Consider the following 19,732-nt stretch of genomic DNA (forward strand, 5'->3'; position numbering starts at 1 on the left):
AGTTCTTATACTTTTCCTTATTCACTTTCTCCACATCACTCATGATTTTATATACCTCTATCATATCCGCCCTTAGTCTCCTCTTTTCCAAGCTGAAAAGTCCTAGCCTCTTTAATTGCTCCTTCAATTTCAATTCATTTGTACAAGTATTGAGACAATTGAGGGTGGAATTCAAGTCTTGATTCAAAGATGTAATGGAGTACAAGGAGTTTTTTAATTTAATTGAGAACCCCTTAAATTTATCAGTGACGTCTCTGTCACCAGTTATCACAGACATTTGTAATAACTGTGCTAAACTGGAGAGTGAAATTGTGGAACTTCAGACAAATGACAAGAAGTCTGAAGAGGTGTTTATCATTTCTGGAACATGGTCCCTGATACACAATCAGGGATGGCTCTAGGTTTTTTGCTGCCCCAAGCAAAACATTTTTGGCTGCCTTCCACCCCAGCCCTGGGCTCTCACCCCTCCCACCAGTGCCCTCCCCCACCTGCACCCCCTGCCGCCCCAGCCCTGGTCTCTCTCTTCCCCCTCCACCAGCATCCCCTGCTGCCCCAGCACTGGGCTCTCTCCCTACCCCACCTTCACCCCCTGCTACCCCAGCCCTGGGCTCCCCCCCACCAGTGCCAACTCCGCCCGCTCCCCCCTTGCCTCCAGCCGGTCCAGCGCTGGCAGGGTCGGGGTAAACAGTGGGAGTCCCGGGCCACACCTCAGCCCAGGGTCCCTCCAGCCAGGGCTCCTGCCTCTAGGACTGGCCGGGACCGAGAGGGCAGAGGTGGAGGACCGCCCCAGCAGGGTAGCCCCAGAGGGAGCAGAGCCCCAGAGAGCAGGACGTGGGCCCTGCAAGGCACCACCCCACCCTCTATAGCCCCACTGCTACTTCTGGCCACCCTGCCGCAGTCTCTGGGTGGCTCGGGCCGCTTCACTCAGCCTCAGCTGCAGCGCTGAGGGGCGGCCCCCAGCCCAAGTGTCCCCTGTTCAGAGCCCGCCTGGTCCAGTCACAAGGTGCGGGCGCTGCTCCCCCGCGACATGAATCGCAGTGGCTCCAGGGCATTCTCCGCGCACGACACGCTGCTGCTGCCAGGGCTGGCTCTAGGCTTTTACTGCCTGAAGCCAAAAAAAAAAAAGGATGACCGGAATGCCCCCTGAAAATGTGCTGCCCCAAGCACATGCTTGGTTTCCTGGTGCCTAGAGCCGGCCCTGTACACAATACCCATCTCTGAAACACTGTGTGCAGAAATGCTGTCATATTTTGTCAGTATGAATACCTGTGAATCTACATTTTCAACAATGAATATTTTGAAAGGAAAACAGAGGAACAAATTGACTAACGAACATTTGGACTGTCTTACTAGGATTACGATGTGAGATTACAACTACTACATGAACAAAGTCAAGGAGGAACAGGCACACTTTCACTCATCCAGTTTTTAAAGTAAGTTCTACATTATTCTGCTCTGAAAAAGTTTATTTGCATAGGTGCCTTTTTAATTCCATATATTTTCCTGGTTATTATTTTATAAAAGGAATATCGTTTTATGGTACAAGTAGATGTTGTTTTAGTTACATGAGTGGCTCTATAACATTACATCATTAAGTAGTAGTAAGCAATGTAGTAATTTAGTAGTGGATGTGGCTCTCACTTTGAAGGTTTTTTGCCAAAGTGGGCCCAGTTAAAAAATAGTGAAGAGCACTGGCCTAGCCTACTGGGACCCTGACTGGGACCTGTAGAAGCTACAACAATGCAGATAATAAATAATCATAATTAAATAATGTGTAACTTTAGCTCTACAGGTGGTCATATGTTATGTTGGAACAAGATTCTATACAGACCTTTGTTGATCCATGGAAGAAGGCCAAGATCATCTCTGCAGAGGCCTTGTATCCTTGTAGCAGTTCTGGTCTCTGGTGCTGCTTCTACTCTGCTCTCTGGAATTTCCAGCAGACAGAGGCTGCTCTTGCTGTACTGCCTCCAGGTTCCTTGGAGGCAGAGGGACCTGTGGAAAAATCAGGGCAGTATGAGTCTATATTTGTTTTTGGAGGCAACTTCTGTCAGATGAGAGAGGACAACGTGCAACTCTCCAGCCCTACCCTGACTCCACCCTATCTACAGGACCTGAGGATGGTGTGGTACTGCAGACACACCTGAATCTCTAATTCCATGCAAAAGAGGCAAGATCTGTGTGTGAGAATGGTTCTAAAGGTGGGCCCGATCTTGATCATTACAGTTTGAAGTACATCAGAAGCAGAAAGCCTGGGAGAGAGCCTGCTGTGCTAAGGACATGTGAAGGGAACAATGAAGGAGAATAAGGACATTGCAGAGAAGCTAGATAATTTCTTTCCATCAGTCCACTGCAGAAGATGTTGTTGAGGTTCCTACCTTGGACTTCCTTTTTTCTGGTAATAAGGGTGAGGTACTGTCAGGAAATGAGGAAGAGGTGCTGAAACAAAATATAAATTAAATAGCAACAAGTCATCAGGACTGGATGATATACATGTAAGAGTTCTGAAGGAATTTAAGCACAGAAATAGCTAAGTTATTAACAAAAATATGCAGTCTCTCATTAAGTTCAGCTACTCTAACGGAGGGCTGGAGGGTAGCAAATGTTGTAGTACCTATTTTTAAAAATGGTGCTAGAATGTCTCCTAGTTATTGCAGACCAGTGAGCTGTGTTTCAGTACTGGGAAACTGGCTGAAAAATAATTAAAGGGAAAAAAGCTACAAAACACTTAGATGAAATCATGTGATAGGGTAAAGGAAAACTGTGCCTGTGCAAGCTACTAGAATTCTTTGAGCATGTCCCTAAAGGAGTAAATAAAGATAAACTAGTAGATATCGTTGTCCTGGATTTTTCAATGACCTTTGATCAAGGCCCTCACAAGAGGTTATTATGGAAAAGTTAGGTAAAGTTTTGTCATAGATCAGAAACTGGCTAAGAGAGACAAAACAAACAGCAGAAATAAATGGCGAATTTTCAAAATGGCAAACAGTTATCAGGAGGTACCCCTAATTCTTATACAAGAACCAGGATTTTTTAATGCATTTCTGAAATCATGAAAATGGATGGCCAATGAGGAGCAAAATGTACAAATAAACCACAATAATCTGGCTAGTCGAGATTAGAAACAACTGTAAGTACCTTCTGAGGGACTTGACAAGGGTTTGTGAATGGACAGCATGATCGCACATAATATTGATACTCCTGTGTTCATATATATATACAATGGAATATATTTCTAAGTTTACAGATAATGTTTGTTGTTTATGTATTGTCTTGTCTTCTGAGAAAATGAGATACAAAAATAATAAGAGGCTTGTATCTACAGATTTGTATAATATATCAACATGGAAGCACTGTATAACTATTATCTGAGCTAAAGATACAAATGCTGAAGAATAAATGCCTGCCAAATTACAGTCTACCTAATACATTAACTGAGAATGACAACATGATGTGATCTGCAGGTAGGGACAATGAAGCTGTTCTGTTTACACAGCAATCCATATGGTATCTAATGTCTTTCTTAATGTAGAATGGTTTTCTGAAACCATGACAAAACATTGATGAATGGGTACGTATATTATTATAGCAGTCTATCACCAGCTACTGACACACAGCATTCTTTGTTATATTGTAATCCTATCAATCATGAGTGCATCCTAAAAATAGCAGTAACGAGAGCAAAGGAAACAAAAGAAGACAAGGTAAGACTAGCTGAGGGTAGAACAGTTACATTGTTTTAGTGGGTAGGAAAAAAATATTTACTGATGTGGGCCAAAATTGGAGGGATACATTTCATTTCAGCCAATTTCTTCATGCTTTCTGCTGCTTTCCCCCCTGCTTTTCCTTCCTTCCCTTTCCCTGGAGGTATTCTCAGCTTTTCATATATTTTTCTTAATTTCTTTTACATTGTTTAGACGTTTAGATCATGTCATATGATGTAATCTTAAAGTCCCACAGCAATCAAGGGGTCTTGTTGAAGTATTTTAGACAAATACTCTTGTGGAGCCCTCTTTATGCTTGAATGAATACACTGTTGTGCTATAGATTACTTTCCCATTTGTGCTGACCATTCCAATCCAAAGCCCCAAAATATACATATGTGTAGAATATACATTATTATAATTATTTACATTACAGAAGTACCTAGAAAGGCCAATAAGATTGGCACTCCATTGTGCCAGCCACTGTATAAATACGTTGTAAAAAGAAATTCTCTGCTTTTGCCTTATTTACAGTCTAAATAAACTAAAGGATGGATGCACAGAGTTTAATCACTTGTCTGAACAGAGGCATGTTTAAAACCTTAGGACAAAATTTTCTTCCCATATCCATATGACAATACTTACCTTAGGTATTCTACTCACCTTCCATTGACACTGTGCAGGTCAGAGAAGAAAATGTTACTGTGTTTATTACAGTGTGGCATAAGGAGCAACCAAGAATTAGAGCCCCCATTGTGCTAGGCACTGTACAGAGTAGTAGACAGTCCTGCCCTGGAATGATGTCCCTTCTTTGTAAAACGTTAAAAATAGTTCTTTAAATGTAAAGAGGAAAAAGATCTCACCCGATTAAACCAAAATTAATTGATTTACAGGAAAAGTTTAATGCTTTAACTTCTTTTTAAGTAACTGTCAAAATCAGTTTATTAGAGAGAGAAGGTGGGTGAGGTAATATGTTTTTTGGACCAACTTCTGTTGGGAGAAAGAAAAGCTTTCAAGCTTCACAGGGCTCTTCTCTGGGTCTGGGAAATGTACTTAGGCCAGATCTACACTAGGAATTTACTCTGGTATAACTACATCTCTCAGGGGTGTGAAAAATCCACACCCCCTGAGAGACATAGTTATACCAACCTAATCCCTGATGTAGATCAGAGCTAGGTCAATGGAAGAATTTTTTGCATCTGTTCTGGCAGGATCTGGTGTCACTTTGAGTTGGTGCATCCTGGTTTGTGGGGAACTTGCATCTGATGATTAGATTGGCAAGGTTGGGGTGTGGGGGTTGTTTGAAGGCCAGAAGGGGAGGTTCAGGAAAGAGATAATTCAGGCTGGGGTCCCATTGAGTATAGGTTATTTAATGATACCCATTATGGATTCCAGTGTGGAAAGACAACTATAGGTGTGTGGTCAGAGAGGATTTTAAGTGTAGACAAACCCTCAGAGTATCATAGCTAAATAGAAGGCGGAATAGATAGGTTAGCGTAAGGAGTTAACACATATTTCAAGGGATCACACAAGGTGAAGTTGCTTGTTAACACCCCTCTGTTAATAGGGGGCAATGAAGGGGGGGAAGGGTTAGAGATTGTTGTAATAAGCTATAAATCCAGTGTCTCTGTTCAGTCCATGATTTTTAACACCCAGTAAAGTTATGAATGTAAGCTCTAGGCTCATCTTTTGAAAGTGTTGTTCAGATTGCCTTTGAGGATAAGGGCGGAGAGGTCAGATACAGAGTGATCACTCTGTGAAAAGTGTTCACCCATCGGTGACTGGGTGCTTTTGTCTTTTATCATTTTTCTGTGTGAGTTTGTTCAAAAGAGTAGTGATTGTCTAGTTTCATCCACATAGTTGTTATTGGGACACTTAGCATATTGGATGAGATATATCACATGTTGTAATAAGCATATGTAGGATCCATGGATCTTGAAAGGTATGTTGCGGGCAGAGGTGGATTAAGGTTTCCTGAGGTCCTGGGCCAGACCAAGTGGGAGGCCCCTCGCACACCCCTTTTGCCTGCAGCTGCAGCCACAGCCCCATCTCTTTCTGCCCCTTCCCTGGGGCTGGGACCTGCTCCTCTTCCACCCAGGGTCCCTCCCATTCTGCCCCCTACTGTAGCCCTGCAAACCTTTTGCTCCTTTCTGCCACTCCCCACTGCGGCCCCAAGACTGGAGAAGCTCTGTCCTCATGCCACGACCTCGGGGCACAGTGGGGAGTGACATCTCCTCCAGTCCCAGGGCCGCAACGGGATTTTGGCTTCCCCTCTGCATCTTCTGTGCTTCTGTGGGAGACCAGGGTCGGGGCACTGGGGCTTCTCCCACTGCACCCACCTGGCATTTCTGCTAAAGAGTAGTGTTGGGCACCCGGGTTTCCCATGCCATCCTGTGGCTTCTGCTGTGGACGTGTGAGGGGCACTGGGGCTTCCCCTGTCTGGGGGCTTCTGCTGAAGGAGGCTGTTGGGGGGAGTCCCCCATCCCATGGCTTCTGCCAGGGATGGGGGCTACTGGAGGGGGCTTCCCCCATCCCGTCACCCAGTGCTGCTGCCAGGGAGCCAGGTTGGGCCTTGGGGGTTTCCCCAACCGTGCTCACCTGGCAGCCAGGGCTCCAGGCTTCCGCCGCCTGGTTGCAGATTTTTTCCAGGGGCTCTTTAGTTGGCTGGCGCCCCTGGGCATTGGCCCAGTTAGCCCAGTGGCTAATCGGACACTGGTTGTGGGGTGGGGGGGGTGTTGATCATTGTAGCAATGAAGATATATCTGAAGGTTTTGCATCTATTGTTCTGGCAGGGTCTGTTGCTGCTTTGAGTTGGTGTGTTCTGGTCTGTGGGGAGCTTGCCTCTGATGATGAGCTTGGAGAGGCTGGACAGTTGTTTGAAGGCTAGAAGAGGATGTTCAGTAAAGATTTCATTCAGGATGTGGTCCCCTTTGGGTATGGGTTGTAAGTATTTCATGATACCCTATATGAGTGTGCAGTTGGAGGGGAGTTTATTTCCATACTGAAGCAGATTCTCTTGGGATATTTGGTTGGCCCATTAATGGTGCAATCTACGTCTCTGGTGGAGTGTTCTTTGGTGAAGGTGGTTTAAAGTGTGTTAAAGTGTATACCCGAGACTTTCTACTTGGAGCAGATTCTGTGGTATCTCAATGCTTGAGATATAGATTTCTTAGTGTGTTTGGGGTGGTTACTGGATCTGTGAAGATACTATGGTGATCTGTGGGTGTCAGTTTATGAAAGTCAGGATTTTGTAACTGGATGCTGAGAGAATTTGTAATGGGATATAGAGCCTTTTAATCTAGCCCAAGGTGTAATGACTGAAGGCTATTACCGTCCCATGGCTCTTTGGTAACCTGTGTGAAATGATTCTGATCATGTCACTCCAGTTTCCAAAAGACAGACCTCTTTTTCCATCCTTTCACTGAAGATTCCCCTACATACATTAAGGCAGACTCAAGAATTGCTAGACTCATTGCTAATCCTAGACCACTAGGTAACAACAGCGGTGAGAAATTACTTCTTTTTCATCCCCAACTTGCTAGGATACTCCTTGCTCTTGGATAAGTATTGAGTCATAGAGATCCATGTGTTTGTCATCTTCAGCTATTATATTTATGGAAGCTCTGTTATAGCAGGATTCTGGAATTTTACTGTTGTGTTATTTCATGCTATTGTTCAGGCACTGAAGCATAGATATTCGGTATGTACTGGGAATTTCTGGGATAATAGTGGAATTACAATATAATATGTATGCGAACAGTTGTTCATTTAAGAACAGTAAAGCGGAATGCAAGCAGCAAAATGTGTTTCTGTATATATGCAAGTTATTTTTTATACTGATCTATCGGAGTAACATATAATAGACAACAAACAAACAAAACCCCCAAACAAGTTATCAAACAACACATATAGAGGTGTGTGATATATTACATAATTAGATTTTAACATAAATAAAACATTGCATTTCTATAGTGCCTGTCATTTCAGATCTGAGGCTATCAAAGTGCTTCAAAACATGAATAATCATAAAACTGTAGGGATGTAGTTTAGTATTATTATTTCTGTTTCAGAGGTGGGGATACTGGGGCAGAGAGAGATTTATATTGCAGTAGGGGCCCCAATCAAATATCAGGGTGCTAGGCTTTACATTATTAACAAAACTCTGTATTGTACAAACTCAGAACAAAAAGACTGACTCCCTGTTCTGAGAGATTATTTTTCTTAAATTACCTTCTGCATCTGAGTCCTGTGTGCTTACTGTAAGACTAGTACAATATTTCTTTGGCATGCAAGTTATAAGCCTCCACTGTCTATTTTATTTACATCACTGATATAGATGATAGAACCATTTTTCTCAGTTTCTGCACTATTCCCTACTATGTCCAGTGATCTTCCAGTATTGTGGACAGACTCGTTTTAATCATTCTAGGGGTATGTGTGTGTGCGCGCATGTCTTCTTTGATCTCCCTAAAAATGTTTCACATGCAAGAAAACATTGTGTCTCACTTCATTGTCTAGGAATGAAGGGTCAAAGAGACTATATTACTACATTAACGCCAATAGACACATTCACTGTGGAGGCAAATTACCTAACTCATCCTTCTGGCCTGAAATCGACTACTGTTATTTAGTGGTTTTGCTTTTGGCAATGAGTCTCTACCAGGGTAAGTATGAATTTATCCAATTTCTCAATGTCAATTGGCATTTATATAATTTTTTTAAAATTATTTGTATTACACTAGTACCTAAAGGCCCCAAATCAGGACACCTTTGTACTAGATGCTCAACAAACATAGTAAGACACAGTCCTTGTCCTATACCAGGGGTCAGCAACCTTTCAGAAGTGGTGTGCCAAGTCTTCATTTATTCACTCTGATTTAAGGTTTTGCATGCCAGTAATACATTTTCATGTTTTTAGAAGGTCTCTTTCTAAGTCTATAATATATAACTAAACTATTATTGTATGTAAAGTAAATAAGGTTTTGTAAATGTTTAAGAAGCTTCTTTTAAAATTAAATTAAAATGCAGAGCCTCCTGGACTGGTGGCCAGGACCTGGGCAGTGTGAGTGCCATTGAAAATCAGCTTGTGTGCCACCTTCGGCATGTGTGCCATATGTTACGTACCCCTGTCCTATACATTCTAAACAGGCAAGATAATCAAGGAGGTGGTACATAAATATTTTGATTAATAATGTCACAACCTCTGTGACTTCATGTTCTGTCAATACCCCATGAGCTGAGGTTCTTTATTTATGGTGTAATGTCATTGTAAATGGTAGTAATGTTATGATATGAGACCCAAACAATCTGAGACTTTAACTGTTCTGCAGATGTATGAGACATGCCCAGGACAGCAAACTCCTGCTCGATACACAAATCTGCATGAATTTAATCGTTCTTTCATTTTTAAAAATCCCTCAATATACAACTTTAAAATTAACTGTAAATGTGATTGTGCTCACAACAGCAAACCATATCAAAGTGAACTCAGGACATTGTTTGTGTTGCAGTTGTTAACATCCCTTCACCTTATTTACAAACTCATTCCACTTGAAGCTAGAATGCAGTAAATTATATATTTATAGCATCTCCCTTGCATTTTATTTTGCCCCTCAGTAGTGTTATTCCACAGAACAAATGTCCAGCGCAAACTCCTCCTCTCCTGCTGTCACCAACTGGCAGAGATTTATGTGTTAAATTTAAAGAGAAAAGGAATCCACAGAAAGATCTTGAGGTGGAAAAATGAGGTAAATAGACAATTGATATATATTTAGCAAAGAATAATGAAAAGTGTCAGCAAATATATAGAGGAGGAGAAAACCCCTAGACAGGAAAATATTTGAACTCCTAGACTACAGAGAGGGCCACCTTTTTTAAGCTAGACACTCTGGTCTAGCTTAAAAGTTTTGCATTTCTTCGCTGCCTGTCAATTGTATGTACAAACTGGCAAAAATGTGTGCACCATTATCCCATTTGTACATGCAGATATGTGGTTTGGAGGGCCGTCTCTGAATATGCAGGTTGCTCCAGCTCATTCCTTCAGTGTGCAGGGTCCTTTCCCTACTTTCCTCTTCCTTCAAGTAGCTCAGTCCAGCTAGGGAACAACTTGGAGCTGGGCTCTGACAATGTGGAGTCCTGAACCACCCACAGAGCACAGCCTTCCCTGCTAGCAGACACAGCCTGTAATCTTCACCCAAGCTGCAGAGGGAGAGCAGGCACCCCAGACAGAAGGGCAACCTGAGGCTGAGTAGGGGAGAGGCGTCTGGCGTCCCGTGCCGAGGATCTCCGAGGGCTGATTGACAGGGCAGGCGGTCACATGACGCTGCCACGCCACTTTCCCATAACCAGCGTGCAGCAGCAGCCACTGCTCTAGCTGGAGGGCGGGGAGGGGGGTTCTGGGAGCAAACAAAGTTCCCGGCGCAGCAGCAGCTGGGAGCACTCGTAGCCCGGACGCTGCCTGTCCTGCCAGCTCTTGCTCGCTTGGTCGGAGGGAAGCAGACGCGCGGTTAGCGCCAGCCCCGTCCAGAGCCTCAGCCCCGTCCTGTCTCACCTACAGACAAAGGGGAAGTCCCGGGGGCCAACACAGCAGCAGGAGGAACAGCAACAGCTTGTACAAAAAGTTGCTGAGAGCTCGCCTGCAAAGGGCGCAGCTGGAGCCGCTTCCTACTCCCGAAGGACGCGGCGAGAGGGCGGAGGAAGGTGTTCCGGAGGTGGGAAGATTAAGCAGGAATTCTTCAGCTGGAAAAGTTTTTTTTTTTTTTAAAATCGAGTGAGTGTTTTGCATCCGTTGCCGCTTGTTTGGGGCGACTTCTGCAGCCGCTTGCCCCGGCTCCGGCGGTGGGGAGGCCAGGCGGGCGCAGGGGAGAGGCGCTGCCGCCCGGGGCGCTTCACGTTAAGCTGGAGCTCTCCGGCCCCGGGGTGCAGCGGGGCCGGCCACGCAGCGCCGTAGGTGAGCTGGTGAGTAAGCGCTAGCCCGGGGGCGGGACGCCGGCGCCCCCGCGAGGAAGGGGACGGGGGTGTTGTGCCCTGCTCCGGAGGGTCCTGGCTGAGAGCTCCCCCTGCGGGATTGCTTGCTCTCTCCCCGCGTGGGGGGCGGGTGTGCGGGGGGGGAGCCCCCCGCACGAATGGGGCAGGGGGTTCAACATTAGCCAGAACCTTTCGAGGGGAGCCAGGACCCCTAGCCCGCGTGTGGGGCCGCGGGCGGCTCGTGTGGGGCTGCAGGTGCCTTTCCCGCCCTCGCGCGGGGCTGGGGCGCGCGTGGGAAGAACAATGCCTGTAACGTGGTGTCTGCTGCTGGTAATCGCCTGTGGGGTTGGCAGCAGGTCCCGAGGGAGGGGCCAGGGCGACGCCTGGACCCAAGGGAGTGGAGCCCCTCGCGGCTCAGGGGGCTTGCGGGCTGTGTCCGCTCTAGCGCTGCCCCGCCGCCCGTGGGGATGATCCCGATTGAGACCATAGGTGGAAAGGTTGCTCTGGGTCACTCGGGGGCGGGGAGGGGGGAGATGGTGGTGTACCAGTTGAATCCAACTTGCAGCCCGCCTTGTTGTTGCTCTAGTGATCTGACCTCTTGTTTGGTCACTTTCCTCTTTCCCCTTCTCCCACCCGATTTGTTACAGTTGTTTCTCACCACATAATATCTCGAGGCTACTTCTTTCTCTCTTCTCCCTGGGCTCTCCTTTTCTGCAGGTGTCATTTAGATGAAAACAAGTGTGTGTGTCGGGGGTGGGAAAAGATGGGATGATGAAGAAGAAAAAGTCACGCTCCTCTTTCATGGTATATGACTAAACTCTATAGGAGACAAGTCACTGAACCCCCTATATAACTTTGTGACCAGTGTGTGTATATATAAAGTCTGGGAACTGATCCAGGCTCTGGGGTAGTTGGCAAACAACTTCCTTCATAATTAGTAAGGGTTAAGCCAGCCAGTCCTAGTTTGTTTCTGTTCTGTGGAGAGTGACTAGTAAGTGGTGAGGATAATGTTCTTAATAGTGGTTTGATTAGTGTTGCATTGGAAGAAACTTGGAACTGATTTCCAAATACCTAAGATTTCAAAGCCAGGTATAGAATCCTGATATTCCAGTTATGACAAGCTTCATAATTCTTGATCTTTGCTCCAAAGTCTGTCTTTGATGTCCCGCCTAGATTTAAAGAGTAATGACTTCATTTTCATTTCATTTGTATATTTTGCACTTCCCAGTATACTAACATTAAGCAGTTTCCTTGGCTGTGTTTTTCTGTATGAATTGTAATCAGAGTAGAAAATTTTAATCTTTTTTCTTTGTGAGTTGTGTTGAAATGCTCTTTAATTGGAAAAGGAACAGAAGTTTTTAATGACAGTGATATTTATAACACTTGATAAGCACTGAAAACATGTATGAATGTCAAGCATATACCATTGTTCACATGTATAGATTTTAATAACTTCTGGTTTTAGTACAGGGAATGATCACTTAACTACTTTTTTCCTTGTATGTTTTAGGTATTGTTGCTGAACTAATCCTGTACATAGAAACTGTTTTTGGAAGAGTTTAGATTATACCAGAGAAGATTTTCAAGACTGTTAAAGAATGGCCACGGTTTCAGATCAAGAGGAAGGACCTGGTGGAGAACACAATGAATTCAGTGATATCATTAAGTCCAGATCTGGTAGGTTGCAGAAAAACAAAGTTGTATATCTCTCTCTCTCTTTATAGATCATTGATGATGAAAATGTCTCAAATTATGTGATGCAAACTGCCATTTAATTGACAAATTCCTAGCTTCTGTTTGCAAGAAGCTGGGAATTGGCCACAGGGGATGGATTACTTGATGATTACCTGTTCTGTTGATTCCCTCTGGGGCACCAGGCATTGGCCACTGTTGGAAGACAGGATACTGGGCTAGATGGACCTTTGGCCTGTTCTTAAGTTCTTGCAACTTTTTTATCTCTTTATATGTTTGTATAGTATCTAGCACTAGGAGGCCCTGATTCTAACTGGGGCTTCTTCATACAACTAAAATGTGTCTGCGTATGTATAAAAATAATAATTGAATATCTCTAAATTGGTAACCAAATCTCTTTATAATGCAGGAGGTGGATCTTAAATAATTACCTCTAGTTTTGTAAATAAGCAAGTGTTTAAATAAGTGCTCTTATGCAACCCAGTTTTGGCGGCTGCTTCTGTGTTTATTTCGAGCTGTGGAAAATGGCTACTACAGGTTGCAACACTGTAAGGTGCTTTATATGTTTGTTAGTATGCTGTAAAATGAATCTACTTTTTTGACTTGCTACTGTCTGACTTTAGCACCACAGACATATCCTGTATCAAAAACATTTGTGTCAAAGAAACAGTTTCTGGATAATGTTCTTTTCAGAATTGTTTTTAAATGTTCCGCTTATGGGCCTTTCTGTAGTTCCTATTACTGTTGTATGTGAGTGCTTCACAAACATTAATGAAGTTATTCTTACAATAAATAGGGAACTGTTACCCCGTTTTACAGAGGTGAAATGACTTGCTTAAGGGCACCCAGGAAATCGTTTTGCAGAGACAAAAACTGAACACACTCTGATTACTAATTCAGTGCTTTATCCTAAAGGCAGGGTATTTGATATCCACAATGTAACAAATTGGAACTTTTCCAATCATTTACTACAATAGTAACAAAATCGCTTTGTAATTAAAAAATATATTTGTGTCCTAGTGTAAATGCAGGTAGATAAGACTCAAATTATGTATATGCAATTAGTATAATCAGGTTATATAACAAATTAAGTAGGATACAAATTTGAGATCAGATTCAAAGCCCATTGAAATCAGCGGCAATCTTTCAATTGATTTTTCAGATGTCTTTGCATCAGGCCTTTGAACACAGCTTTGAGTAATCACCATTTTTGGTGCATGAGTTCAGAGGGTGGAAAGCTTTTTCTTAACTTCTGGAAGTACAGTTTGTGAAACAGTATTTGTGGTTTAATTCATATATATTTTTTTTAAAGTTCTGGGCTATATTTGACCTGGTTGGAAATGTCTGCTATATGTCAAGGACTCTGGGTTGGTGAGCACCTGTTTTTTTGTGTGTGACAAATACTATAACTTTTGCAGGCATTTTGCGGAATCATTGCTGTATTTGATAAGTCCTCTGTATAAATAGAATGTACTGTAGTTTCCATTGTTCTGATATGGACCTGCACCTATCTACAGTAGTCCTTACTTCTCTCATCTAATAAATTAATTTAAGATATTTTTTATACTAAAATCAGGAATGACTTAATTCAACTTTTTAGCCTAAATTGAAAATGGAATTTTTTTTATATCCCATTTTCAAAACTCCTAAGAACTAAATTTGGATCTCAAGTATGCAGCATGCATCCCTACATATTTTAAAGTTAATTATTACACTACATAGCTGAGATCTGAACCAGCCCCTATAACTAAGCCTGTGGGAGGGATTTTTTTAATGAAAGGGACATAATGTATCCAAGCATAGACAGCAACAAATTAAAGGCCAATTGCCAGGTCTAAAATATATATTTTGCATACTTTCCCCCTCCTCTTAACTCACTGAAAGAGAGAGAGAGAAAAAGCAAAGTTAAAGGGATATTCATGTTGGCACTTAAATGGAATACTGGGTTGCTTTCCATTAATCATTTGTATTTTCAGTTTGGGTTGCTGTTCATGCTAGAGATACAAATGGTCAGAGTCCAACAAAAATATTAGCATAAAATAATTAACTTCTCATAAAACGCTCCCAAATTATTTTTAACAGCTGATTGCACAAATATATTTTTGGGAGGATATGGGATGGGACTAAATAAGGAGTCTTTATTTTGATTTTCTTGTATGGTGAGGGAGGGTCTCTTTATTGTTTTTGCTTCTGAGATGTAAGTATGCACGCACAACTTTTCATTATTAGTGGAAGCAAGAAAACAGCTGCTTGTCAAACTTTTATTTACACATCAATTTAAATTGTCAGAATATTTGTTTAAAATTTCTCATTACTGTGGTGCAGGATTTTTTTTTAAATAGTAGGGATTATAAAAAAGCAGCTAATTTGAGTCCTCTGTGGGAGGGTAATATAGTGCCACTTATAAATAGACTTGGCTGAATTCAGCTTTTCAATTTTTTTTATAGTTTTGACAAATATCAGTATGTACTTTCAAGCATTTTTATCAATTTACATTTTCACTGTTGTGGAAAAGTGTTGGGGGTAGGAGCCAGACAATAATAAATAACCATAGACCGTGAGATTCAAAACATTTAACTTTTTTCCAACTTTTCTTCCATTCATTATTAGTTCTTTTTCTAAATAAACAAAGCTGCCAAACAAGATGTTGTTTAGGATGCCCAGATTATTTTAATGATTTAGGGAGCAAAATTCACCAGTAAAATAGTAACTTGCGTTCAGTAGAATGTCAGAATTAAAAAAAAGGGACAGCAGGGAAAGAATATATAATATAAACTTAAGAAGACAGTCAAACTGAGTATATAACCAATCTTTGTAAGATTTGATGCTTTAATTAGTTGGCTTTGGAAAATTCAGTAGCAGATAGTATGAATGCATAGAAAATTATAGAAATAGCTATTTTAATTGATGAAACCATTGATAGAAATGTGTGTTGAGCTAAAATGGTATTTACTCATGGTAATTTTATTAAAATACACCTTTATCTTGATATAACGCTGTCCTTGAGAGCCAAAAAATCTTACCGCGTTATAGGTGAAACTGTTATATCGCACTTGCTTTGATCTGTCAGAATGTGCAGCACCCCCCCCCCCGCCCGAGCACTGCTTTACCATGTTATATCCCAATTTGTGTTATATCGGGTCACGTTATATCGGGGTAGAGGTGTATATCAGGCCTTACAACTCTCCTAGGATATGTAGCATGTGTTGCATTGCATTTGTCTTATGTTGTTTCTCAATTTTATGGAATTAAAAGTGAACTATAACTTAATTTAAAAATACCATTAATTTTAAAGAATATGGTATTTGCTATAAAAGTTCCATCTTTTTTTTTTTGGTGTTTTTTGTACAACTTAAAAACATCATTTATACAAAGAAAAAGAATCCTGGGTTACACAATTTCATGACCAATTTGCAGGGAGACGGATCTTTTATATGCCTGCCTTTTTAAAATAAAATATTAATATCTTCAAAACTGTTTCTTAAGAATATTTGGAAAAATACTAACGTTTATAGAAAAGTTTTGGTTCAAGATCTAGTTCTGTCATTCAAAGATTTAAATTCACCATGTGTGGGAGTTCTTGTATGTTCAGATTGTGAGGGTGGTACATCATCCTTTTTTTTAATTAGGAAGAGTTACCCAGTGCGTAAATGGCTCTAAACTGGGGCGGGCGAACTTTTTTTTTTTTTTTTTGGCCTGAGGGCTGCACTGGGTTTTGGAAACTGTGTATGAAGGACCGGTTAGGGGAGGGAGTCGTGGCCCAACCCCCTCCTCCCTCCGGGGACTCCTGCCTCACCCAACCCCCCCTGTTCCCTGACTGCCCTCCGCCACCCCAGCCAACCCCTCCTCTCATTTCTGATGTGCCTCCACCCCCGGACTCCTGCCCCACCTCTGCTCTAAACACATTATTGAATGCATTACCAATTCTGTCATCTTCAATCATCAGTAAGAAAGCATATTCCAAGACAGTGATGCACTTCTGTGGCCTTCGTAAGTCATAAATGCTTGAGAATACCCTGCTCTAACCCCTCAGACAGAGACCAACACCTACAAAATTTCCACCAAGCATTCTCAAAACTACAATACCCGCATGAGGAAATAAGGAAACAGATCAACAGAGCCAGACGTGTACCCAGAAGCCTCCTACTGCAAGACAAACCCAAGAGAGAAACCAACAGGACTCCACTGGCCATCGCATACAGCCCCCAGCTAAAACCCCTCCAACGCATCATCAAGGATCTACAACCCATCCTGGACAATGATCCCACACTTTCACAGGCCTTGGGTGGCAGGCCAATCCTTGCCCACAGACAACCTGCCAACCTGAAACATATTCTCACCAGTAACTGCACACCACACCATAATAACTCTAGCTCAGGAACCAATCCATGCAACAAACCTCGATGCCAACTCTGCCCACATATCTACAACAGCGACACCATCACAGGACCTAACCAGATCAGCCACACCATCACTGGTTCATTCACCTGCACATCCACCAATGTAATATACACCATCATATGCCAGCAATGCCCCTCTGCTATGTACATCGGCCAAACTGGACAGTCTCTACGAAAAAGGATAAATGGACACAAATCAGACATTAGGAATGGCAATATACAAAAACCTGTAGGAGAGCACTTCAACCTCCCTGGCCATACTATAGCAGACCTTAAGGTGGCCATCCTGCAGCAAAAAAACTTCAGGACCAGACTTCAAAGAGAAACTGCTGAGCTTCAGTTCATCTGCAAATTTGACACCATCAGCTCAGGATTGAACAAAGACTGTGAATGGCTTGCCAATTACAGAACCAGTTTCTCCTCTCTTGGTTTTCACACCTCAACTGCTAGAACATGGCCTCATCCTCCCTGACTGAACTGACCTCGTTATCTCTAGCTTGCTTGCTAGCACACATATATATATACCTGCCCCTGGATATTTCCATTACATGCATCTGAGGAAGTGGGTATTCACCCACGAAAGCTCATGCTCCAAAACGTCTGTTAGTCTATAAGGTGCCACAGGATTCTTTACTGCTTTTACAGATCCAGACTAACACGGCTACCCTCTGATACTGGTTTGTTTGACTAATCATAAACACATTTGGTTTCATTCAGTAACCTTTCTTTTAAAACATAGTACTAAAGAAGAGTCTTTTGCGGGTGTGAGGGTTTTTTTAAGTATGTCTGATTAGGATTTATTAGTTATCAAATGTTGGAAGATACTCTACTTATACTAGACAAATATAGGCACATACTTTGATTAGACAGTGTATTAAAGCTGTATTGCATAATGATGTATTTTATTTTTAAAAATCTATTGAATGTTTAGAATAACATAATGATTGTGACCAAAACTATATTGTGTAATAACTATTTTAATCCTGGCAATTACATGGAAGCCAACCCAAGGTTTGCAGAAGAACTGTATTTACTGTTAGCTTCTCTTCTTAGTGCACAAATATTAGTGTTTTTTTCCTTGAAAAACTATAGCATATCTGTCAATTGAATGGTTATATTATATTTTTCAGTAAAATATTTACCATTTTATATAGCAGGGGTTGGCAACCTTTCAGAAGTGGTGTGCTGAGTCTTCATTTATTCACTCTAATTTAAGGTTTCGCGTGCCGGTAATACATTTTCACGTTTTTAGAAGGTCTCTTTCTTTAAGTCTATAATATATAACTAAACTATTGTTGTGTGTAAAGTAAATAAGGTTTTAAAAATGTTTAAGAAGCTTCATTTAAAATTAATTTAAAATGCAGAGCCCCCCGGACTGGTGGCCAGGACCCAGGCAGTGTGAGTGCCACTGAAAATCAGCTCGTGTACCACCTTCGGTACACGTGCCGTAGGTTACCTATCCCTGTTATATAGGGTATTGCATGCATCTGAAGACATTAAATGGGTATAGGTCAGACTTTACATATGTCTGTATTATTCCTTAAAAATCATTTTCATGGGTGTGTTTTCCATAACAGAAACTATTTATTTTTATATGTAATCTAGAATGTACCTTTTTCTTTTTTTCTTTTCTTTTCTTTTTTTAAAAAGATCCTTTTTGGGGAAATAAGTGCTTTTATGTTTGGTTTTGAAAAGAAGCTTTCAAGAAGGAATGCAAGGGGATGCGTTCTTTATAGTGGGTGAGAAAAACAGTCTGTCATCAGTGTGTTTTGAAGAACAGATTAACTTTTGCTGTGATTAATTATGAAACACTGAGGAAAAAGCCCCACTTGAAATCTGTCATGGTAGTTTCAATGGCAATGTATATAATTAAGAAGTAAGACATGACAGGCAAAACATTTCTGGAATATTACTGAGTGCTTTAGGTGTGTTTTAAGGTACAAGAGTAGATTGGTAGGAGCTTAATTCTCCTGATCTAGCTTTCATTTTTAATTAAATTAAATGTGGTTTACAGAGTCTTGGAAGAACTGATCTAAAAATTGTACTTTATTTTGAGAGCTCTTTCGTGAGGATCACTTTTGAGAGTTAACACTGGTCTTTGTAGAGAAGTATGACTGCCTGTTTTGTGAGGATATTTAGATAGCAAAACAGAGCTGTTGACTAAGATATCTCCCTGCCCTGGGACATGCTTTGAGAAGCAGACTTGTTCATTCCATAGTTCTTGGATGATGGCCCATAAAACAGTGAGTGTTAAATATATTGTATGCAACACATGTCCTAATAATCTATTTTTTTAAGTGCAAAAATTGCCAGGTGAAGCACAGGGCTGGCTCCATGGTTTTTTTGCTGCCCCAAGCGGCAGGGGAAGAAGGGAAAAAAAAAAAAAAAAGCCGCGGTCGGCGTCAGCTCCACCGGTGCCGCTTTCTTCTTCGGTGGCAGATCCTTCCCTCCGAGAGGGACCGAGGGCCCCGCCGCCGAAGAACCCGACGTGCTGCCCCTTTCCCTTGGCCGCCCAAAGCACCTGCTTGCTGAATTGGTGCCTGGAATCGGCCCTGGTGAAGCAACTGTTAACTAACTGGTGATGTAAAGAAACCAGCTGGTGATGGTATCACTTTGAGCATTTGTATGTGTATGCCATTGTAGCAATCAGAAACTTGTTAAACATTAATAAAAGAATTTGAACTAAAGGGATTGGCCTGAATCCAAAGGCTACTGAAGTCAACAGAGAGACTCTCATTGATTTCAAATGGGCTTTGGATGAGGCCTTTTCTCTGAGGCTTCTGGGTGCTTCCTTAAATAACTTTTTTGCTTGTTAAATTCAAGCTGTGAGTCTCTAGCAAATTGTGCCTTGTGAATTTGAAAACCACATCTGAAAATTTTGCAGCTATTAATATAAGTAACCCCTGAGATTGCTAAAACTTAAGTTAGCAAGTTTTTCTCCTTTTGTCTACGTATTCACTTTGTATATAC

The 19,732-nt window shown here is 41.9% G+C and overlaps 1 protein-coding gene across 4 annotated transcripts in view; it reads left to right on the top strand.

Moving 5' to 3' along the window:
- Nucleotides 1–10,091: 10,091 nt before the first annotated feature.
- UTRN (utrophin) overlaps nucleotides 10,092–19,732 on the top strand; it is a 638,628-nt gene continuing 628,987 nt past the window's right edge. The window contains exons 1-2 of one of the 4 annotated variants that reach the window (XM_030556487.1): nucleotides 10,092–10,661; nucleotides 12,181–12,347. In XM_030556487.1, coding sequence (XP_030412347.1) covers nucleotides 12,269–12,347 — 79 coding nt within the window. In that variant the 5' untranslated portion in view covers nucleotides 10,092–10,661; nucleotides 12,181–12,268. Of the gene's footprint in view, nucleotides 10,662–11,455; nucleotides 11,475–12,180; nucleotides 12,348–19,732 lie in introns of those variants that run through there. The other 3 variants (XM_030556489.1, XM_030556490.1, XM_030556488.1) reach the window with 3 other exon arrangements.

This window comes from Gopherus evgoodei, chromosome 3 (genome assembly GCF_007399415.2).
Source record: "Gopherus evgoodei ecotype Sinaloan lineage chromosome 3, rGopEvg1_v1.p, whole genome shotgun sequence".
In the NCBI taxonomy this organism is placed as follows: domain Eukaryota; kingdom Metazoa; phylum Chordata; order Testudines; family Testudinidae; genus Gopherus; species Gopherus evgoodei.